The 24,981-nt window shown below is 39.7% G+C and overlaps 1 protein-coding gene across 1 annotated transcript in view; it reads left to right on the forward strand.

Moving 5' to 3' along the window:
• The first annotated feature begins 12,666 nt into the window (after positions 1 to 12,666).
• ABCC8 (ATP binding cassette subfamily C member 8) overlaps positions 12,667 to 24,981 on the forward strand; it is a 134,769-nt gene continuing 122,454 nt past the window's right edge. The window contains exons 1-3 of the mRNA XM_032799206.2: positions 12,667 to 12,988; positions 15,240 to 15,381; positions 18,351 to 18,472. Coding sequence (XP_032655097.1) covers positions 12,730 to 12,988; positions 15,240 to 15,381; positions 18,351 to 18,472 — 523 coding nt within the window. The 5' untranslated portion in view covers positions 12,667 to 12,729. The remainder of the gene's footprint in view (positions 12,989 to 15,239; positions 15,382 to 18,350; positions 18,473 to 24,981) is intronic.

The following is a 24,981-nucleotide window of genomic DNA, read 5'->3' on the forward strand; positions in this document are numbered from 1 at the left end:
TAAGCCTTAGAAACTGGCCTCCTAGTTAAAAAATTCGGCATGGTTCTCATTTACACTATATGCAATTATATTAACACCTCACCTTAAGACCTCTTTATATTGACGGAACAGGAAAGGGGTCTTTGTGTAAATGAGAGTCAGGCCCGTCGTCTTTACTGAAATTACTGAAAGAAACAAGTCTGAAGGGTCTGTGTCAGCAAATGAAAATGGATTGTTGGAAAATCTCCTAGGAACAAGGGACAGAGGAAAAAGCAATGAATGTGTCTATGGAGATTCACTTTAAGAGACCTATCACACAGTTCATTATAACAAAGAGTGTTACCATCAGCAAAAAGGACTTACACATGTACGGAATGACTTTGATCATTTCTCAGTGGAAAGGGAGACTATCCACTTCACAGGAATAATCGGACAAAGCCAATTTCCATTTCATTGCAGCTTGCACTGTTAAAAAGTCTAGGCTGTGAAGAAAAGCATTTTAGAAACCTACAACCCACACAAGAATGTTCACTTTTACATTTAAAAGGAGGTTAAGTTTATATTTTTTCTTATAGCATCGCTCATAGAAGAATATGCAAGTGCTTTATAAGCATTAGTTAAAAGGACATTTATTAGTACTGTTGTTGTTATCAATAGTATGGTTGCACTCAGAAGCCTCACCCAGGATTGGGATTCCATTGTTCTAGGCATTGTACAGACATATTAAATATGGCCCCAAAATTAAATATTTTTAAAATAAGTTTATATAAAACCTAAGATTCATAAAAATGTTTCCATTATTTTATTTCAAATTCCTTTGGACAAAGTTGTTCAGAAACAAATATTCCTCTGCAATGTCTGTGACACGCTCAGTTGCACTGAGAAGCTGAGAGTGAAACTGACTGCATAGAAACCCTATTGATTTTCATTGTCCAAGCTCAGGGAAATTCAATAAGTAAACACACTGCATAATTGGTTAAAACTGTAAACTGGATATTCACCATTCCTGCCCCCGGCCCCATAGTTACTAGTAACAGAGTATAAATGTGTTCAAAATACAGGGGGCTATGACTGACGTTTGCACGTTTCAGTTGTACGAAAGGGATATGGAGTCCTTTAGTATGGGGAAATCACTGGATGGATCTACTCTACTCCCTACCTGCCTTCCACTGCAGGAGACTTATTGCTGCTGAGCTGCAGCGAAGCCTGGCTAGTGAAATGGCCCCAGTTGGGCTACTACCAGTATTCCCCAGGCTCTTGGCAGTCACTTTGCCCATCCCACCTTAGGTCCTGCTTCAAGCACAGCTGAGGATCAGAGCCATGGGCTTTAGATTAACAATGACTTTTTTTAAGACTCCCAATATCCCTGGGAGGTAGGTATTATTCTCACTTAACTTGATCATGTCACCGATACCCAGTGAGTGTGTAGCACATCAGGAATAGAATCCTAGTGCTGTGGTCTAGCCTCCACAAGGAATTTCCTTATAGCTGCTAATGCATAGCACATAACTTCTAATTACAAGGAGGATATCATCATTGTTCCTCAGTCTCTTCTCTGCTCCTTCCTCATTGCAGTGGCAGCTTTCTCCTCTGTAGTAGCTGCTCTTTGGAACTGTCTATTTCTCTCTCCCTCTTCATTGATTCTGCATCTAATTTAAAATCTAATCTAAAAACATTTTGCTTACCGTAAATCTCTTAATCAGAGCTTCTAGTATTTTCTAATCTCTTGGCCACAGGATTTGCAACAGAATTGTGCTCCAGGCTCTAAGCTTTCATTGTAATAAAATGTATCTCTAACCCTTTTGGTTGTGAAAATAACCTTCACAATGTTAACTGCTGCAGTTTTCTCTTTATATTGCCTGAAGCAATGGTTCTGAGAGGTGATGTCCCCCATTCACCCCAACGGGAAGCCAAGCACTGACACTTAAAGGTGAACATTATATTATTACCTATTTTATTGCTGATTCATTTGAGTGGAACCATCCTAGTAATGTCCTTGCCATACAATCCAAAATATCTCCCATGCTGAAAACCACCCCCTCCCTACCCTCTTCTTTCAATATGTCTGCTGGAAAACTGTTGCTCCTCTCAGCATAGCTGGGGTGGATTCACTTACAGAGTATGGCTGTGTGACTGGCTGAATAACTAAAACTTAGCTAATTTGGTCCTTCTTTAGCCAAAAGGTTGTGCTGGTCATTACAGCTGGTAGTCAGGATCGAATTCTCCCCTGATGGTGAATTACCTAAGCCTCGTGGGAGGGCTCATCTTCCTTAGTGCACCACTGTGCTAGTTAACAGGTGGTAGTTAGGTGGTTTGGCAAACTGGGACACGGTCTAAGTGTTGACTCTTTGGGAGGCAGTTGTCAGTGCACTGACCAGGAGGCTAGGTGCCCAGTTTGTTTTATTTTGTAGCAACAAAACCTTTTTATTTTCATCAGCGTTCATGACAATTGAAAGATGAGGGAAGAAAGGAGAGAGGGTGCAGCAGACTTATACACTGATGTGGGATCAGGCATATTACTGGAGACAAGTGTGAAGCAACCTGCTTCTCACACATGCCAAATACCTAACTCTCCCCACAGGGTAAGGGCATTTGGGGACCTGCAATTCAGAGCAGTGGGTTTCTTGTTAATTGGAACACAGAGACGGTCATAGGAATTTTAGTCCTATTTTGGATAATGGGGGACTCCCAGGATTTACTGCTGTCGGGTAACCTTCCACATTTCATGCTTAGAATGGATTTATCTAAAACTTGTATCTAGACTCTCCAAATCCCAATGACTTGTGAACACTAGTTTGCTAGATACAGATAAATCTGCAGTGTCTCAAAGAGTAACACTCTCTAATGCAGGGGTAGGCAACCTATGGCACGCGTACCGAAGGCGGCATGCGAGCTGATTTTCAGTGACACTCACACTGCCCGGATCCTGGCCGCCGGTCCGGGGGACTCTGCATTTTAATTTAATTTTAAATGAAGCTTCTTAAACATTTTAAAAACCTTATTTACTTTACATACAACAATAGTTTAGTTGTATATTATAGACTTATAGAAAGAGACCTTCTAAAAATGTTATAATATATTACCAGCACACGAAACCTTAAATCACAGTGAATAAATGAAGACTCAGCACACCACTTCTGAAAGGTAGCCGACCCCTGCTGTAATGCACTTTAAATTAAAAATGGTATGGAAAACTCTATGCATAGTAAGATCTAAGCCTACAGGCTGAGGACTCCAAGGAGCCTAGGAAGTTAGGTGTCCCATTTTCATTGATTTTGCAATGGCTGTTGTGTGCCTCTAGAAACTTCAGCCACAGTCCATGTGTGGGCTAAGATGCTGAAACCAAGATTAATATTGCCTGTGGCAGGACTGCAGCACTAAGGCCATAAAGTCATATTCATTATGGATACAACAGGAAAACTAAACTGGAATGTTCAGGGTAAAACTTTTCTGAGAAAACTTGTAAACCTGTTCATTTAAAATGATCTGCAATGTTGTGATTTTTAGAGCTACATGGAACACCAGGTTTTCATTTTGTGATCTATACGGTTAAACACTGAAAAATTTTCCAGTGCCAAAAAGCTCACCCAACTGTAAAACTTCTCCCTTTTTTTTCATGAGTATTTGCATAATTCTGGCTAGCAATGGCACAGCTAAAGTACACAGTGAAACTCCAGATCTAAGGTGCTGTTTTGACTTTGTTTTTAATTGTAATGCAGATATAATTTACTTGATAATTCAGAAGATAACTTGGGCCAATTTCCAGATGGCAAAGAAACAAAGCAACTAATTGTAGTCTTCATGTGTACTTAAAAAGAAAGCCCTCCTTTGTTTCTGATGAAGAAAGGTGGTAGTTTCATTGTGTTCCTGATAACCTTTAACAAATAATTCACATCTTAGATTTAAAGTTAGTATGAGATTTTTGGGACCAGTTGTTAGTGACTTTTGCCCCTTAAATTGTTTAGAAATGAATACATTGATATCTATTTCTTTGAAAGTGTATATGATTCCCTCCTGTAGTATAAGCACGCAGAAACTCTTGAATATGAGAGATTCCAGTACATGGTAAGTAAATCTCAGAAGCACTGAACTGAGTCAGTAACTACAACATTTACAAAAGAATAACACATTTGCACCTGAGCACAAGTTGTTCATTGGCACGAGTTTGTTCTTAGTTTATTCTCCTGAGAAATACACGGCATTTGAACATACTGCAGGAAGTTGCCCAAACATTGACCATTTAATGCTATCAAACGAACAGGTACAGTCCAATAGTTTAATGATTTCAACAGTATGTTTATTTACAACAGAATACAGGGGTGGCTAGGAGGAAACAGGAGGTTAGTTGAGATCACTTTAAATTAGATGCTTTAAATTTAAATTTTCATATGTGCCCACCCATTTTGATTTCCTTTGTGTTTTGGTGCCCAACTTGAAACACACGGTGCCTAATTTTCAAAGGTGCTGAGCGCCTGCAAAGCCAGCTGAAATCAATGAGGGCATAGGCATGCTCATTACAAGGTGTCTCAGTGTAAAAGTAAAGCAAGAACCAACAGAAATTTGAAGGGGATTTTAATGCAAACAAGTTTTTTTTTTTTTTGGTAAGCAAAAGTTAGGCTTGCTGTAACCCTAATAATGCGAGACTTATAAAAGCAAAAATTGTGTAAGGCAAGTAAAAAAAAACTGTACAAAATTACTGCGACCTTGTGTTAAATAAAGTATAAAATGTAAACTATAGTCTAAATAAAAATAAATAAAAAATATCAAAATAACCTATATATAAACAAAATGCAGCTGTTGCTCATCATTATATATAGCAAAAGGTATAAATGCTTGCTGTAACTCTTTACCTGTAAAAAAAACCTGTTTAGCTCTCTCCCACCATGCAATTGCTAAAAATAATAAAGTATCTAATTTGCAGCACCCAACCAAAAAGTAAAAAGTCTGTTTTTTTCCGACATCAGTCTGGACTCCTGACTCTTTCCTAAAGTAGGAAAATGGACAAATGAACAGGGAAAAACCCTACTGAATATACGACTAGCTCTTATGTTGGGACTGAATGTGCATATGCAGGAAGAGGAAGATGAGTGATGTGGAAGTTGCTGAGCTAACCTTTGTACTGAATATTAACAAGGCATAAAGTAATATACTCAAAGGAACACCCTGCACCTTTAGTGTGTTCTGCACATGCACTCAGCTCCCACTGTTGAAAGGAACCCTGAGCCTGAAGGAAAGTCTGACTCTGATCTCACAAAAACCACTTTAACTCAACTGGTTTCCATAAAGGTACCCTCAGAGGTAAGTCAGAAGAGAATCAGACCCACTGAACGTATAGCAAACCTTAGATTTCTACCTTGGAATATATACCAAACAATGGAACTGTAGCTCATTAGTAGCTCATTTACTTTATACTGTTTGAGTATCTGAATGCGAGTTGTATCACAGTAATGTTACACAAAAATACCATTAAATTATGCAGCTATTCACAACTATTTATATTTTTGTATATTTTTGTTTGAAGTAAAACAAAAAATCCTGTCAAGAATTCCTCTCTTGTAGAATCTTTAACCAGAATGTTCACATGAATTGATTTACTGGTAACTAATGGAGAATCTAAGAATGTGTTCTGTGAACCCCTTATTCCTGTTGGTGCCCAATTACTCTCACAAATAGTCCCACTGACGTAAATGAGACTACTCATGTGAGTAACTCACCAGAGAGACTCACAGTCTGGTCCTATCAAAGCACTTGTACTATGGTGTAATGGTACCTTTTTAATACCTCTTTCTTATACACATCTCATTCTACAATATTCATTCCCCCTTTCCAGCTGAGCTTATGAGTTGTACATTCTTGCTTTGAAAGTACATGTGTGTACTCATCCCAGATGAAATACTGAGTTAGTTATTGCGTTCAAAGCAAGATGGTTTGATTTGACAAAGGCTGCAAAATGTTTGTCATGGTTAAGTAACACTTTCCCTTACGTTCTGGAAAGCCCCATTGTTTTTTGCATTCATGACAGGTCAAGGTGTACCTCAGTGTGCAAAGCATTTGTGGCGTACACCCCAGAAGAAGTGCCAATGCTAATCTGAAATGTTACAGGGGTGGGAGCACTACTGATTGCACATTGAGGACTGGAGTTCCCTGTATTTATTATATTTGTGATGAATTTGGGCAGCATCATGGTCCAAGAAACAGGTTTACTTTATCCCATCATTCATTCTTTCATGAATGCACAGATGGAAAGGGGGCGTGAATGGCCCTCTAGCCCATTTACACCCACAAATTGAATCCAATACCCAAAGGCATAACAAATTTCAGACAGGATCATCTTTCCCGCTCTCTTAATGCATATAACATGGCATCAGCCATAACAAAAAGCATGTGTTTCCTTTTCCCTCTAAAACAGGTTGACTTACTTGTAAGTCCTTTCTTCATTTTTAATGAAGGTCACAAATTATAAATGGAAAAAATTATTATTTATTGAGAATGAATATGCATCCCTCTTAACTTCTGTTCATATGCTTTTATGGCTATCCAGGATTGTTACAATAGCAATGCACTTACATTGACAGTTCACTTGTTTTGTTACCAAATATTTTCTATCAGATGATGAAATAGCATCTTTTGCTGCTGAGCAATAAGGATTTTGATTTGTGATCATGAACCCTTCTTCTTTTGAAAGGAAATTTGTCATTAGATACTCACACACCGTTCCCCTTCACATGAACTGCTGTTCACTTCCTATATCTGCGAGAAGAATTTCTGCCAAAGTATAAATTAAATATCAAATATTTATCAAGCCTCTATGAGCCCACAGCAGAAAGGGATGTGTTCAGTATCTGCAAATGCCATGACATTAGTAGGAGTTTCAGATGATCATTTATTCTCAGGCCTTGGTCCTCTGAACATTTCAAAATCCCACATCCAATTTTTTCCAACTTTGGTGCCTAAATTTAGATGCTTATTTTTCAAGTGAATGTGAGCTGTGGCTGCCAAGTGCTTTTGAAAAATCAGGTAACTTATTTATGTGTCTAATTATGTATTTAAGTTCCAAATTAAAGCTAAAGCCTGAATAATGATCCATATAATTTATACCCTCTGATACATGATTTTATGCTGTAGAATCACTTCTGATATTTAGTATTGCTGAGAAAAAGCAAGAGAGAGGAGTCTGCACACCACAGCCGAATTAAGGAGCAAGGAACAATAAAAAAGGCAGGAAGCAATTGTGAACACTTTCATTTAAATGCTGTATGTTTTCTGATCTGTTGGAAACAAACTCAGCAATCAGGTATTAAATTGTGAAAGGCAGTTAAGTCCATTACCTGTTTACATCACTGGTAAACAAATTCAGCGTCCAATCAGATATAAAGAAGATGGTCTTTCGGGATGATATTATCCATTACCTGTTCGGAATTCAATTTCAAACCCTCTGGCAGCCTCTGTAGCATTTCTTGCCAAGCAAATTTTATGTCAGGCTATCAAATGTGCTGGTTACTGTCCAGACCCTGATCCTTTATTGAATAGTTGGAGCAATAATCGTGAAAAGATGGAAGAAAGATAGCATTCTGGAAATAGGGAAGATAGGGTGGGAAAACGGATTGTGCAGAAGTTTTGAGAAATATTAGGTGACAGCTACTGCATGGGTAAATACTATAGGGTTCATGTAACCCACAAGAACCGGACTCTGGAGAACAGTAGTTACCATACTTCTCCTTTACTCTGCCTCCGGGGCATTCATCAGCTAAACCTCCTATTATTACAAGGCTCAAGAAAAGACTTGCAAGTCAACTTCAAATGAAAAACGTATCTGTTTGGGGCATGAGTCAAAACCCAATGAAGTCAAAGAGTACCACGGTTATTATCATAGGACTAAACTGTGAATCCTTTTGACCCAAGCTGGTGAGCAACTATTTTCACAAGTAGTCCTACTGAAGTCAAGGGGATTACCTGCCTGAACAATTGCTCACCATTATGAGTAAAGAGTTCAGAATCTGGCCTACAGATGTCTATCTTTCCCTAATATGCTTATATAATATCCATTAATGATACCTGTTAAATACCAAGGAGACAATAGAACCTGTAACCATTTGTGAGGGGGAAGAGAATACCACTTGATGCAATAGTAAGCAAGAAATTATATTACTCCAAATTCATCACTTCTGCCCATTGATTTTAATGAAGTTATGCCACGGACAAAATAGAGGCATTGTCCGTAAAAATGCAAACTTTAAAAGTATCTTAATATATGTTCTGAGTTTTGTTCTGTTTGTCTGTGTTTTAAGTATTTTTTCTGGCGACTCATACAGGTAAGTACTCTGATGCTTCCATGATCTAATATTTTGACTTTATTTGAATGACTCACCCATAAAACATCAACATGCCAAGTAATTTCAGTTGTTCTGATTTTTAAGCACAATATGCTACATTTTAAATTTTTTTAAAACAGTTAAATGTTTTATTGTAATTAAACTGTAACTACAATGTATCACCATGTACTAAAAATTCCTGCTCTGATTCAGAATCTCGTCCAGTCTAGCTACCAGTAAAAATGATTGATTGTGGAAGGGCTCCGGAGAAAAAAGGGTTATATTTAAGGGAGTTTAATGATTGCAAACGTTACCTGACCAGCAATACTAGAGTCAGAAATTGTTTATATAGCTACAAAGTATGTACAGCTGGGTAGCAATAATAAAAGCTTACCCAGGCTTCTCTGTCTTACTTATTTCCTAGGGGTGAAAGTGTAGGTTCCTGGCTGTTCTTTCGAGGCTGACAATACACTGCTAATTGAAATGGTTGTTCTCTGATGTGTGGACCTGGACTGAGGCAACTAACTTCAAAACAGCCATATTAGTGATCTGCTGTCTGCTGGACTGAAACCAATTAAAAGATACATATTGAATCCCCTCTTCCTGAGCCATCCACTTCCCTGACGCAGAGTATTTTGTGAAATGTCCATGCTTCAGTAATTACAGTATCTTGATACTTTTACCATATGAAGATGGACTTGTGATTCAGAGACTGGACTCGGACCTGAGATCTGAATTTAATTCCCAGTTCTGCCACAGCCTGCCCACATGACTTTGAACAGGTCATTCAATCTCTTTGTGCCTTCACTCTCCATCTGTAAAATGGGGATGATAATTTATTTCCCCTAATCTTTGTCAATTTTTCCATTTCACTTCAGGGCAGGGACTTTAGTATTTTAAGTGTTTGTATATAGAAATAAGTATATTTTAAAAGCTGAAAAATAAACATACATGATTTGGCTTAGATTTTATACTTTCTAAATGTAACCAGTATAGACACAATTTCATCTGCCAGCTCTTTAGGATTAAGCTCTTGTCCAAACTGTTAAGTTCTTGTGCAAATGAAAAAGATTTTGCAGATGAAATACATCCTGTATTGGTTGCATTTTGAAGCATAAAACACAAGGCAAGGCACATATGACTTTATTTACTTGCTTTTCAACTTTTAAAATGTGACTATTTGCATGAATTACTCACAAGCGACTAGTTTGCTTGCTTGCTTGGGCCCTGTTTGTATCCAGGGTTCTATACAGACCCATCTGTAATGAGAAAATATTTGGCTTCCACAATAGTTATTGAGAATTTTATTTAATTTTATCAAATATTTTGATACTTTACATTTACCTAGGCCCTGATCCAAAGCCCATTGATGAAGAATTTAAATTTCATCTAGAATCATTTCAGACAGAAATAGCCAAGGGAGTAAATTCGATGAAACCAGTTTCAGATATGATTACACTCATTTAGAAATCTGTATTGAGCCCAGGGTGCAGCTGTTAAAAAGCTGTTAATCTAATAATGTCATCGTTTTGGTGGAGAAACAAAACCCAAGAACTGTTGAGTATATAAATATCATAAAATCTGTAGTCTATTACAGCCGCATAGGTCCCCTGGCATTGCTAACACAGTGCTGTTTTATTATAGAAAATGAATTAATGAAATGCTCTTGCTGACAGCATGTAAGATGCTAAAAATCATCTATCCAAGCTGCCTGAGTGACTATTTCCTCTTTTGTCACTTCAAAGTGACTGAAGTCAGACAGCATGGACAACCAGTTTCTACTAGAATCAAGATAAGGGTGCAACTTCCTCATTTCAGCAACCTCTTCTCTGGAATGTCCATTTGTGTCTGTTTTCAAGGATTAGAGCTAGATCCAGCAAATTGTTGCATCCTGCATCCCTGTGCCTATGCAGAGCCCCTCTAAGACAGGCAGGACAGATCCATTTGCAAGATCTACCCCATACTGTTCAAGAATTTTCTGTGTGGGTCAGTTTGTCTTTAATCCTTTTGAGAGAAACCAGGTAGGGGAGGTAATATTGTTTATTGGATCAACTTCTGTTGGTGAGAGAGACAAGCATTCAAGCTCCACATCTCAAAAACTTTTCTCTTTCAACAACAAAAGTTGGTCCAATAAAAGATATTACCTCCCTCATCTTGTCCCTTTCATATTCTGGGACCACCACAGCTATAACAACACTTTAATCATTTTAGCTTTTTCCACTTGTTCTTCCCTCTTAGCTCTCCTCTTCCTCCTCCCATATGCAGGCACTTTTAGTTTCACGTTATTCTCTCTGGACCATTGGACCCACTCTAGTTTTCATTATTATAAAACTTGGTAAAGGCTTGAGATATATTATTCTGGGTGACACACACATCATTTAAAAAAAATAAAACAAATCTTTCCCCCTATCTAGATATCTCTATCACCATAGTAGTTGATTGCCTCAAGTATTTAAAAGTAGAAATTACAAAAAATGAAATCATTCTTTCCAGATTGTAGGAGAAATAACTTGATCTATCTAGAGTTGGTGGAGTAGGGGCAGTGAAAGAGAGCAAAATTCACCATCTCTGTTAGCATTCATTTACAACTTGATTGGACATTTCAACAAAGAAACTAACTCTTGAATGCAGACTCTGGTATAGGTCCTCCACTGCCTTGCACCTTATGCTATCAAACTGGATTTAAATGCTCCCATTCTGGTTTGGCAGTGTCTTACCTGCACTTTGCATGGGTATAAACGACAGTACAAAGTAGTGGAGAAACAGGTCTTTTGTCTCCCCACCCCTAGAAGTCTCCCATCCCTAAAAGTGATCCCTCCAGGAAAGGCATGAGCAATACTATTAGGCCACCAAGAGGATGCTTACACTGCTGCTGTATGTGGTCTCCTGATAATAAATACAGGATGTTAGGCAGCAATTTTCAAAGTCACTTAGGGGATTTGCATAACTAATTTTCATGGGAAATTAGTATCCTTCCTCTAGCCACCTCTGAAACTTCCACCATTAGCCTCCACAAAACATCATCTTTCCTTTTTTAAATAAAGTTTCTTTCATGACAAAAGAAATGTTGTTCTGAAAGCTTGGAAGTTGTCTCATATTTTTGCTTCAAACTAAAAATGTGAAAAGTTGATCATCTTTGATACTTATTTACAAATGTGCTGACAACTGAAAAGTAGTGGAGGGCTGTGAGGTTTACATAAAATAGCTCAGGGATTTCCACAGAAAATCCCATGAGATCATCTAGATTCCATGAGATCTCATTCTGAACCCCACAAGCTCTTACTAATTTAATTCAGGGCAGCACCAACCACTCCAATCATGCATTAATCTTCCAAGGCTGGGGAGCTGGGTTCAATTTCAAGGCCATTGTGAAACTCAAATGTAATTACAATAGTAATTTCTACCTAATATCCAATGGACATCTAGCCAGATCCCCAAACAAGGATCCATTCTGGTATTATTCCAGGACGTGCCCAGAATTACAACAGCTAGTGTGCAGGCAGTCACTTGCATGGGCAGAGCTGGTTGGCGGGAGGGGATCATGAGAGACCCCTGGGAAGAGGATGTGAGAAAGAACCACATAGCCACATCACTTAATGCACCACTGGAAAGAGATAGAGTAACATGATGATGAGGGCAGTACAAGAACCTGAATAAAAAGGCTGGGTACAGCACCTGCCTGCCCTGTGCATTGACTTTCTCAGCTTGAGATTGGGGATGAGTAGCTCTTTCCCCAAATGATCTGAGTGCCTGGGGGAGGATGGGGATGGGGATGATCTCTCTTGGGCTCTTTATCCTTTCCAGAGAAAATCTGGGCTTTCTTTGGCCAACCGTTTTGGCCTGGGGCAGAGAGGACTTAGATTCCCCCCAGAGAGCGCAAGCACAGGCATGCAAAATGTTTACAAACCAAACCCAGGCCCGTTTTTCCACAGACCCCAGGCCTCCCTTGAATTTGCCGGGGGGTGGAGATGGGGCAAGCCTGCTGCCCCTGCCTCCTTGGCGGGGGGCGGTGGGGGGGGAGGAAGGCGGCTCCTTTAAGGCCGGAGCTGCCGCTGCACTCACGCAGCAGTAGCAGCCGCTGAGGCGCGCGAGGAGCGGCCACCAGGGCGAAGCCTCCTCTTGTTTCGCTGTCTGCGATGCTGCTGCCAGATGTTCCCGTAGTCTCCAGCCTGCTCGTCCTGCAGCCTCAGCTGCTCCCATCCTAGCAGCCGGGGGAGCGCGGCAGCCTCCCAGGAACGGGCACAGCAGCCTCCCGCCTGCTGGCGTAGGACTGGGCTGCCGGTCTGAAGGGCTCCGGACTGAAGGGCGCCTCTCCGGCACGGTGACCCGCGCGCGCCTCTGGGGTGCAGCTGCTGGCGGCCCCCGCGGCCTCTCCCATGCCTCGCTCCGCGCGCGCTCTGTCCCGGGGGCCGGGACTCAGCACCATGTCCCGCAGGTAATGCCGGGGAGGGAGGCCAACGCCGGTGCCCTCAGCGCGGCGCCCGTCTATGTGTGTGTGGATGCGCCCCCCTCCCCTGCGCGCTGCGCGCAGCGTCCCAGCTCCTCCACCATGTCCCTGGCGTTCTGTGGCAACGAGAATAACTCGGCCGCCTACAACGTGGAGAAAGGGGTGCTCAACAACGGCTGCTTTGTGGACGCGCTCAACGTGGTGCCGCACGTCTTCCTGCTCTTCATCACCTTCCCTATCCTCTTCATAGGTGAGTGCGGCTGCACGGCCCGTTTGCGTTGCTCTGTTGTTCGCGGAGGGGTGGGGGGGATATTTATGATTTTCTCGCCGGTACCCTACCTCTGCAGCCTGCCTCGTCTGCTCCATATCTCCAGGCAGGGAGCCTTTGTTTTCTTGCTTGCTTCAGCCATAGCATCTATCTCTTCACCTTGCACCTTGCCTTTCTGGCTGGATCCCCCGGCTGCAGTGTGCCTCGGGGCATTCCCCAGGAGCCCACCGCTCGCTCCTGAGTTACAAAGGGCTAGCCTGGGGCCTTATCCGCTGGCACATGGGTCAGGAGCAAAGATCGCGACTGGATGCATTTGATGGAGGAGGCTGACATTGTTTCCAGTCGCCTCTGAGCTGGTGGTTTGCAGTCGCTCATTCCAGACTGGCAGGAGAAGGGGAGAGTGAGTTTCTTGATGAGAAGATCCTACACACACTGTTTTCAGAAGCACTCAGCCTAAGGGCTCCTACTGAAGTCAAAGGTAGCATGTCCATTACTTCAGAAGGTGTAGGGCTTGGGTCTTGCTGAGCTTTTCTGAAAATCCTGTGTCACTTGAGTTTATTCAGCATGTTCACTCAGGCTACTAATGTTAACACAGTTTAGCTGACAGAAAAGGACACCCTGAAATGTTCATTAAGGACAGTTTAATGAATTAGCCATATTCTGCCAATGCATCAGAGACTCCTGAAGTACCACACTATAAACAATGTAACTAATCAAGCTGTCTGTACCAATATAATCATTTGTTGCCTCTGCACTAAACTGTTTAAACATTAATAGACAGCTAAAATGTTAAATGTTTAAAGTAATACTGACTAGATGCATAGTTCAGGATGATCTATCAATCAAGCTATCATTTCCCTCAACTATTGTAATCTCATTATTTTATATTAATTAGTAAGAGTGAATGCTTCCATTAACACATGTAGCTCAGATTTGCCTGTGATAAGGGGACTTTGGAAAATCATATGGACTACAAGAACTGGCTTCCTTTCTGCGGGCAAAACTCCTCTTCAAGTCCATTAAGTTAGTGAAAGTTTTCCCTGTGTACGGACTGAGTAGAAACTGCATAAGGACTTAAGGATTTTGCCCTATGAGCTTTGCAAGCTGAAGAAATAACAGAACAAGTTTACTGCTAAAATCAGAAAGTTACTGTTTTGGAGCAAGTTGATTTGATATTGTCAAATAATACAGCCACTTACTACTGAAAGTTAAGCTATATTAGCATGAATTCACTACCAGACATGATACTGAGGCTACCAGTAGGTGGCCTAGTGGTTTAATACACTTCTTCATTACTGAAACAAGGAGTTCCAATTCTGCATAAATTTATAAGTTACATGAGTCAGTCTGGTTCCTGGGGAATGTTTGTCCACAACACAAAACCACAACATAATGTGTCAAAATGGGTGTCCTTTGCTCACGAAAGCTCAAAGCAGTCATTTGAGGAGCTGTTAAGTAGAAATCTGGGCCGCATAAATGCCATGCTATGCTCTTGTATTTAACTTTCTTAAGAACTAAATATTGCTGCTTTAATTTTTAAAATTAAGCAATCGTATTTGTGAGCAAAGATGCCTGTCAAAAAAAAAAAGAATTACTTTGTGAAATTTATGCTTTTTTTCAAAGTTATATTGATAAAATTAATTGCACAGGATTTTATTATAGTAAAAATACTAGAATTTTTTAAAAGTTTGGTTATAAATATTGTTTGAGATTATTTGGAATCACGTTATTAAATTTACTGGAAGATTGTTATATATCTGTGTGCTTTTTGGCTTATATTCCATAATAAAGTTGTTACATGGTCTCCAGTCTTTCAACTATTTAAATATATGCATAAATTTACTTGCATGAGTAGTCTCATTGATTTAAGTGGGTTGATTCATTTGAATAAAGTTATAAACATGCAAGTGTTTATAGAATCAGGGTCTAAATGTGTCACTGTTTCTTTCCCTTTATACTTGGGCCCTATGGTGTACTTTTTTTACAACTAAAACACTCACTGCAGGTCTCGGAAGTGTTTAGTGCACCAGGAATGTAGGATCAGTCCCAATTTCACATTTTTACAGTGTAGTTACACAGTGAGAGTCCTCACTTGTAACATTTCCCAACTCAGTTATTGCTTTTAAATATGAAAGAGAGAAAAGAGGTCAACATTTTTAGTTTAGAACATTTTCTCGTGTGGGGTTATGGTTGCGCATAAAAATTCTCATGATGATTCTGCTTTTATATTTAGGATGGGGAAGTCAGAGTTCCAAAGTTCATATACATCATAGCACTTGGCTTCATTTTCCCGGCCACAATTTACGTTGGATCTTGACTTTCATCCTTTTGTTTGTGCTGGTGTGTGAAATAGCAGAGGGCATAGTGTCAGATGGGTAAGTGGATGCATAGTTCTTGATAACACCAACTATCTTTGAAGGGTTTCTATGTAAGTACTGCTCCCCTGTCTAAATTTTCATCTAAGCCATTTGGCTTGTTATAAACATGTAATCTGTGTTCATGGTGATTAACCTACAGACTTTGTATCAGAAATTCCATAGACCTTGCCAAGTACGTGCACACACAAAAATGGCCTGGCTCAGAATCATTTTTAGTTAAATTTAATGACACTATCATTCCAAAGGATAATCTTAGCTATATTCTGACAATTCAAGCAGATGGTGATGTTTTAATGAAACATCTAAGGACCTGATCCCACAGTCCTTGCTCAGACAAAACTCCCATGTACAGAATTAGGTCAGAAATATTCCTCCATGAGCCAAGTTCTGCTTGCGTTCCTCAAAGGTTCATTGGACCTGATTCCCTTCTCACACGTTTTACACTGGAGTAACTCCATTGACCTCCACAGAGTAACTACTGATGTGCCACCAGTGTGTGAGAGAAAAGAATCAAACCTATTGCCTTCTTGCGTTGAGTGGAGCTACTCACATTACTATGATGGGACCAAATCCTGTTTACTAAAGTTGAAATATAAACAGAATGAAACATAAACTGGTTCTGTTCCAGTTGAAATCAATGTGTGTTTGACTTTATCCATTCATTGGGAGCAAGGTTAGGAGTAGACTAATATACTAGCATATATATTCTTATTTAATTCTACCGGTCCTTTACCTATGACCTGAAATTTGGCATAAGAGTTTATGTAATAAACATATGTAATAAAATATGAGAGAAATTTTCTGAATAAAGCAAGTCGTATGAATCCCAAGAGTACTTTATGATACCACTGGTTATTTTGTTTTCTTTACCCTAAGAGGCAGAGAGTATATATGTATAAACATCATGGATTGCATAGCAGTAACCCTAGTTTAACTGAATAATATCTCTCTGTATCTGTTCTGCCCATTTTTATTGTTATTTTATTATATATTTTGTCTCCTTGTAAGTATACATTAAATAGGAAATCCTCAGCACCCAAAAGACATTTTAGAGCTTTTCTAATACTGATTTTAGTTTTTAATTATAAGGATGTGGCGACTTGAAGCGGAATATTGCCCTCTTTAAGGTTATTCTTAAACTGGCCCAGAACACTGCTATTGAATAATAAGTGCATCCTTATGAGAGTCAAAGTTCCTAACTATACTGGAGGACTGCCAGCCCACAATCATGTCTCTGGAGCACTCGGCAGCTTAGCAAGTTGTTCTATGAATAAAAACAGATTTTGTTCCTGTAGCGAAGAGACTCGTCATCTGCCTAAAATCAAAACAAATCTTGCTGTTAAAAGCCCTCTTGATAGTAGTCGGGCTGTCAAAGGCTTTGACAACCAGCAATAGACTCGTGCTACTGTGTTGTAAAAATGGCTTAGTGATATGCTTATATAGTAGAATTCCTGAAGCTTGCTTCTGTTTGTGAGTTATATCAAAATACCTCCTACTCCCTACAGCATTATCTACTAAAACATGGAATGACAGAAGAACTCTGCGGAAATCTGTGTAAAAATATGTGATCCCTAAAATATTGGCTTCTCACTGTTGGAATTCTACTCTTTTGTATAAAAATCTGCCCTTATTTATAAATTTAGTGACATTAAGGTATCCACATATAAGTCTTCCTGTTACCAATAGTGGTTACTTGTAATTAATCAACGCATTTAGGGCAAAGGTTGCCCATGTGACCTCACTTATGGCAATGTGTGGGGATTTCCCCCAATTATCCCTTTGGGGGCAGGATTTGCATTCCCCATGCGCAGACCCAAGGAATGAGCAGTGGTTCGACCCCCATGCCCTGAGTAATCTCTTGGAGGACAGATCCTTTGTGCACTCAGCTCCAGCAACTTCTGTAGCGCTTTCAGCTCTCTGACAGTGCAGCTCTTTCCACCCCACTTCTACCCCATATGCATACCCTCCACTGCCTCTCAATTCCCTATATAAGGGAGGGGCAGAGGGAGCCAGAGAAACGTTCATTCTCAACTGGCTTTTCCATTAGGCTGGAGGACGAAGGTATACATTCTCCTGACTCTTCCACTCCTGGATTGTTCACAGACTTCTCACCCTACATGTCCCCACCCTCACTTTGAGTGGCTCAGAAATGAGCCAGGCTGAATTGTAGCCTTTGCTTTCTGGGGAGCAGAGGGGCTGCTTTGTCCTTACTACCTTATGGAGAAAAGAGAAAATGGGGTTATAGCTCATACAACTATCTGCCAGCCGGCAGAAATGGCTGACGAGGCATTGAAGAGTAAACTGCACCCTCAGTTCAATTCTGCCTTACCTGCAATGCAGGACTGTGTCTTCAAGGCATATTGTAATTCCCTGATTATTTTGGGTGGGTTGGTTTGTTTGATTGTTAAGTGTAACTGTTGAAAATGGAATGAGCTAGAATTTGTACAATTTCACTGTACACACACAACCTGACACAAAATATTTCTATAGATGATCAATGAAATTTTCTGATAAGCAAAGTAAGAAAAATGCTGCTTGAGAACTTTTTAAAGTTTGGGGATTTAAGGATATTTGCATTGTATATTTTGACATGATTTTTGACAATGTGTTTGAATGGTTATGAAGTTTTAACTTTTTGAATCTATGAAATAATTGTCAGACCTTCTTCCATAATTTCCTACAACTGTGAAAATTTAAATGGATAAAAAAGATAAATGTGTTAAGCCCATAATTTTGCACAATTGTGAAAAATATAAGTGGTTGAAAATAACAAATGCTTTAAACATTTTAATGATCTGTCAGTTCTTAAAAAAGACTCAAATTCTGCCAAGTCTAATGGTAAGTAACAAGAGAGGTGAATAACTGACAATTAAACCAGTGTATACTTAAATATATGATTAAGCTTTGTTTAGGGTGAGTGGCTGTGTATGTATGTGTATATATAATTTTTTATTTTTATTTTTAAGGGTTTCAGAATCCCGTCATTTGCACCTGTACATGCCAGCTGGTATGGCATTCTTGGCAGCCATCACATCTGTTGTTTACTACCATAACATCGAAACATCAAATTTTCCAAAGTTATTAATAGGTATGTTCCACAATACAGAAAGCTGTGGATGTGTGAATATGTTGCTCTTGTGTTATCTGTTAATTCCTTAACTAAGGTCTGACAGGTTCTGGCATTAACTCCTCATACACTCATTCGGCTAGGTTTTTGCTTGCTTATCGAATAAAATTAAGCTATTTTTTGTTCTACTGGTTCCCATTATCAAACTTCAGTTTAAATGATATATGCTATTTTTACGCAACCGAAGCTTTCTAACACATTCAGCTTCTGTGAGGTGCATAGTGTTGACTCTGTGGAATTTTCTCGGATGAATTGGGCCATGTGTTTTTTTTTATCTTAGATAGTAGAAGAGAGTTGCAATTGTTACAAATGTAGTCTCAAAAGCCCAGGTGCTAGCTAAACCAGCTTACTTAGTGTAATGTGTAATATAAAACTGTAATATAAAACTGTAAAGCATCAAAAAGTGCTTTAAACAATATAAAAGTGGGTGCAGCCTGAAATGTGGGAGAAATCAGGTGAAATTGGTTCTGACAACGACCTTCAGAATTTTAACCTCTCTGTGCCTCAGTTTCCTTGTCAGTAAAATTCCCCTTTGTAAACTGCTTTCAGATCTTTTGAAGAGGAAGTATTGTATAAGGCCCAAGTGTTACAGTAATACTGTGTATCTTACTGTGAAAACAAGGGTATATGCAAACTCTCGGTAGCTACAGAAAAGACACTACTGTAGGGTGCATTATATGAAGTATAGCAGTGGATTTCAAAGAAATCCCACTTGGAAAAGGTGTAGGTGTGAAAAATTAATCTCAGACTACAAGAGGTTTGAAAGTGCTCACTACGTATTTACACATTTCCTGGCCCTCTGCTATGGCTGAAAGCATAAAAGTAGGAATGCACTCCTACACAGCGTCCCAGCAAGGTCTCTGTGAGTTCTAATTCTTTACACTTTTTTCCACAACATGGTTTTCATGCTGAAGAGCTTGCATTTTGTGTATCTGATTACTATGATTGTGTTTCACAGGTATTTTTTTAATGCATTTTGCTTCTTCCATGCCAGGAACAGATGAACTATTTCCACTGGAGTTAGTCTGTTATAATGCAAAAAAGTAGTAGGAGAAGGATTTCTTCTTCTTTAATAGAGATGTTAATATGAGCTGTCTGGGGCTGTGAATTACCTCTTTTCTATATCATAGGAGGCAAATTGTCAATTGGTGACTTCCCATGAGTCTTGAAAATATTACAGAAAAAATCCATCTGAGATGGCACTTCCCCAGAATGCAGCTCAGTAGCTATCATTTCAATTTTCATTTAATCTTAGCAAGTTCTTTCTTTTGTCATGGCAGATTTTTTCTATCTAAAATTACGTTTCATTATAGCAATGTTTCGGGGATACTGAAAATCTGAGAGTCCCTTGTAATTCAAATAACACAGTTAGGTATCAGCTGCAAATCCTTGGAGTAGGTTTTTCCAACCAGAACTCTGATAGAAAGGTGCACTGTGAACTGACCGAAGAGCACATTCAGTGTTTCTTCATCATTAGAACAGCACTACGGGAAGTTACGCGCCACCACCTGAAAAGAAGTGAAGCAACAGTCAGTCCAGCATTGAAACCCATGGAAAGGTTGATTTGCTGGTTAAAGTAAAGGCCAAAAACACAGACCAAGATTTTTTAGATGTGACTTGCAATTTTGGTTTCCTCAAAAATTTGGATGCCCAACTTGAGGTGCCGGAAAGGTGTCTAAGCACCCTCCCCTATGGAGGGGAAAAAAGAACATAAAAATGGCCATACTGGTCAGACCAAAGGTCCATCTAGCCCAGTATCCTGTTTTCCAATAGTGACCAATGCCAGGGAATGAACACAATAGGTAATCATCAAGTGATCCATCTCTTGCCATTTCCCAGCTTCTGGCAATACAGAGGCTAGGGATACCGTCCCTAGCCCTTTTAAGGTATCTCAAGTTGGGCATCTAAAATTACTAGTTTCTTATTTTTTAAAAAATGGCTTAAATATATATCATCCTCTATTTCATTTATTTGTTTAGCCCTTTTGTGTACACAACCTGCAGTCAGGTCTCAGCAGTGGAGCCACGTGACACTCATAAGCAGCACATGGACTAGGTTGTACTGTTCAGCATCACATTAAAATAGATTTTCTCCTGTGGTAATTGCCTCCTGTCCCAGATCTGGACTTTAGCGTCCAAGACCTGGGTGCTTACCTGAAACTCCCCCAAGCTCACTACCAGCTTGGATATTTTTTGCTGCCACCAGGTCAGGAATTTATAGGGCCTGACCCCCCTTTCCTCTCTCTGGTGTCCCCAACCCTTCCTTTGGGGGACCCCCAAGACCCAGACCCCTGGGTCTCTCTCTCTCTCCTCTCCCAGCTTCCCCCCCTTCCGCCCGCTGTCACATGCTGTATACTTCATACTCCTAAGAACACAAGCGCGATCTAGGCAAATCTAGCTTCCCGCGAGCTAGGCATTCACCTAGGTCTGCTATCTCCTCTGATTATTCCCCTCCTATTTTCTGACAGCAACCTCCCGCACATGCGTGAAAATAGTGGTACCCAGTGTGTGAGATCAACAAAGTGTGGTGCTTTCTCTCCTCCCCCTCTCCCATGTAAGGCAGAACCATCCACAAAGAGGTATTAAAAACAGCAAAAAAATACCCAAAGAATAATATATAGTACTAAAACAAATTAGCAATATAAAGCCAAACATATCAAGTAACATGCTATAAGATGCTTATAAGAATCTAGTGAGCAACATAAACAGATCTTATATAACTAACCAGAATGAGAATCAGAGACTCCGCGTTAAACTCCTGTTCCACGTAAATTATCTGACCTAGACTACTACACTAGTCAATCACACACATCAAACACGTCGTGATTACAAAAAAAACCGAATTACTTTGTTCCTTTTCTCCAGATTTTAGGATGAAACTGAGATAATGTAGGAGAAAAGCTTCGTCCCTCACAGCCGATTGAAGCAAACAAGGACACAGCAATCCACATCTTACAACAACACAAACTTCTTCAATAGCGAATTACTTGCTTCCTTTGTACTCCACAGACTTTGTAGAAATTTAAGATAAGAGAGAGTTTTAGAAGGAAACTTGGTTTACCCATAGCCGAGAAAACAAAAAAGACCCCGAGTATACAAATTCCCGCCCCTGACTTTAAACAATCCAGTTCTCTGATTGGTCCTCTGGTCAGGTGTTTGGTTACCCTTTCCAGGTAAAAGAAACTTAACCCTTACCTTACCTATCTACTTATGACATCTCCTATGTAAGCTCCATTGTTGTGGGAGAAGTAGGGTGACCAGACAGCAAGTGTGAAAAATTGGAATGGGGGTATGGGTAATAGGACTCTATATAAGACAAGCCCCAAATATTGGGACTGTCTCTATAAAATCGGGACATCTGGTCACCCTAGGGAGGAGGGAGGAAGAAAGAAATCTGTAAAAACTACCTAACTTTTTTTTTAATGGTACTGGAGATCAGAGAGGAAAGCTGGAAGTACAGAGGATGGAGAGGGAAGTTTGTAGGAGTTAAGTGCTTTAAACTGCCATCTTGATCCTTTGCTAGCAATAACTCAAATCCATATCCCATTCATTTTTAAGCTTGATTCCCTATGTAATTCCATGGTGAGTTCTGCTTACAATGGGATGCAGTTATGGGGGCCTCATTTATTACACCTGCTTTTCCATGGCCTTTGTAAAATGTCAGATGATGCAATTGTGTCTTTTAAAAGTGTGTAAGGGGTGGTTGGGAGGAAGGGTGAGTAACATCTAGTTAGTGTTCTAAAAGCTGAACATCTTGAAGGTCCCTGGCAGAAGTACAATTAAAGAGACATACAAACCCAAAGGGATGAGCAATAAATAGTCTGGATGCCACAATGACATATGGCGAAGCTCAATCCTCAGTGCTACTTACTGGATCCTGCTGTCCTAATTAATGTCAGTGGGGAATTTTCAACAGTATGCACCTTGGGAGAAAATCCATAGACTGTCTGGAGCTCTGCCTTACTCTTAGTACTGTCCATCCATGATGTCTAGAAAGAGCTCAGCAATCACTGCAATATTTTATTCAGTATCATCTTAAAAGGCTGAAATTATTTTCTTTCTGTTGGCCAAGCCAAGACCTGCACTAAATACAGGTGTTTTTTCCAGAGTACCAGAAATGGATAGCAGCTAGGATAACACTTTTGTTTATTTTAAATTATTCTGAAATTTAATCAAAGAACCTGCTTTTCTTCATCTCTTACTAGCCTGGAGCACAGAGAGAGAGGCTAGTCAGAGATTGGTTCACAACTCCATGCACTGTGTTCCCTACATATATATTATATATGCCACAACGATCTTTCTCTGTATGATGCCTATAGAATCTTTATTTGACAAACTGCCAGTGAGACTTTTCAATGTAGGGCCTGTTCCTGTCCAAAGTTATCCAGTGATTTAGTGGGGTGAGTAGGGGAAATACATTTCAGAGGAGGTGCTCCTGCAGGATCAGTGGAGATAGCAAGCCCTGGATGTCGCATTACCTCAACATGTGCTTGCAGCTCTCCCACGCCCTTGAATGTTCTTCACACTACAGGATCAGGTCTTAAGTGTACAGTAGGCATAGTATTTTTTTTGTTTGTTTTCCTGTTTTTTTTCTAAATCCAATTCCCATCTGTTAGGGTCAAATCCTACTCAGTTGCATCTGTGCAAACCTGTTAAAGGCAGTGGGGCTGTACAGATGTGAACAAAGGCAGGATTTGGTCCAGAGCCTTTATTTCACTGATAATCATATTAAAATGCATGTAATTAGAAACACACACTATTGCTTACCTGCCCTACAAATGTAGTCCACACAGTATGTAAAGCACAAACTCCTCTCTCTTCCTGAAGTTTGATTAATTCGTAAAGCAAACAACAGAGATAATAATATAAAAATGAGTTCAAATGTTCTCCCCAGGCTGGCTGCCCCTAGGTTTCCTCTCCCAGGACTGCTGTGCCCATGCTCTAGATAACCTCTCTACATCCCTTAGACCCATCTCAGGTAATGAGCCGCCTGCTTTGGTGAGTCAGCAGATCCCATTTCCCTTTTTCTTGTCAGGCTAGACATCTGCTAGCAAGATGGGGTGTTTCACGCAAGCACTGCCAGCTGGTTACAGTGATAGAAGAAATTCTGTCACAGTGATTTTTTTTTCATATTGTATAATGCAGTGTTTAATAGTGCAGCACTGTTTCCACATTCCCTCTGTTAAATCACTGAGAATGTAGTGCAGCTAGTTAGCCATTTTATGCATAATCCCATCCCCAAAGGGATCTTACATTATGTTTTTGTGCAGTACCTAGCACACAGATCCCATGGGAGGCATCTGGAAATACTTGACTAGTAATAATAATCATCATAATTAATAAAGCATTGAGGCTTTGGTTTTCAAAGGAGCCTAAGGGAGTTAGGTACCCAATTATCATTGATAGTCAAGAGGCTTTTTTGGAAATTGGATTCTAAACAGTTAATAGACCAAAAGATAATCAAACTGCTAGATCACTTTCCTGTCAAGTGATGGGGGCGGGGGGAGGGGGAGAGGTTGGGTTTTTTGGTATCACTACTGAATCCTATTGAGATAGCTGAAGAAATGAATTTGTGCAGATGGGTATACAGAGAGGAGATCTTTAAAAATTTATCATTGGCAGATCTTAGATGGTTGTCCTACTTTCAATTTTAATTATGACAGCATAGGTTGACAGAGTGAGGCTAGATAATGATGACGATTTTATGTAGATGAGCACATAAAGAGGAGATGTTTGAAATTATTGATTTACTTAAGTATCAAACCCCTACATTGCAACATGAATATGAAGTAATATATCTTCACAGTCCTTAGTGTGAACAAATTATTTGGGAACCTTGTAAAAAAATTTAAGCTTATGATAAGTTTTAGAATGGATGTACCAGAAAAGTAACTGAAAGAAGTATCTTTCACTGATAAATTTACCAAACCAATCTAATTTAATCCCTCGTGAAATAAATAAAGCCCCAGTTCTGCATTAGGATCCCTATGAGTGGACCTTTATGCCCGTGCAGAGTCCCAGTGGAGCTCCACCCAGGTTCAGGGTGCCATCTACACAGATTAGATTACAGGGTCAGGCCCTAAATTTGCAAATAGTTCCTAGAGGAACTGGATTTTATAGGGCTTGATCCAAAGTCTACTGAAATCTATAGAAAAACTAATGATGCCAGTAGGAATATAAGGTCCATAGGAAACTAATCAGGCCAAATTTGGTTGCTGTCTAAATTGTGTTGCAGAATGGGAACACAATAGGGATACAGCTTTAATAGCACAAATTGGAGTGCCACATTCATAAATGTATTCTGTCTTGTTTTGAAAAATATTAGGTATGTTATTAGTAAATTGAAAACCCTTTCTTTCTTTTCTCAATATTACAGACTACATAACAGAATTGTAGTATCTGATCATTATGTTTAACAGCTACAAAAACACATATTTGTCTTTACAGATTTAAAAATCAGGCTTAAAGATA

Source organism: Chelonoidis abingdonii, chromosome 4 (assembly GCF_003597395.2).
Source record: "Chelonoidis abingdonii isolate Lonesome George chromosome 4, CheloAbing_2.0, whole genome shotgun sequence".
NCBI classification, from domain to species: domain Eukaryota; kingdom Metazoa; phylum Chordata; order Testudines; family Testudinidae; genus Chelonoidis; species Chelonoidis abingdonii.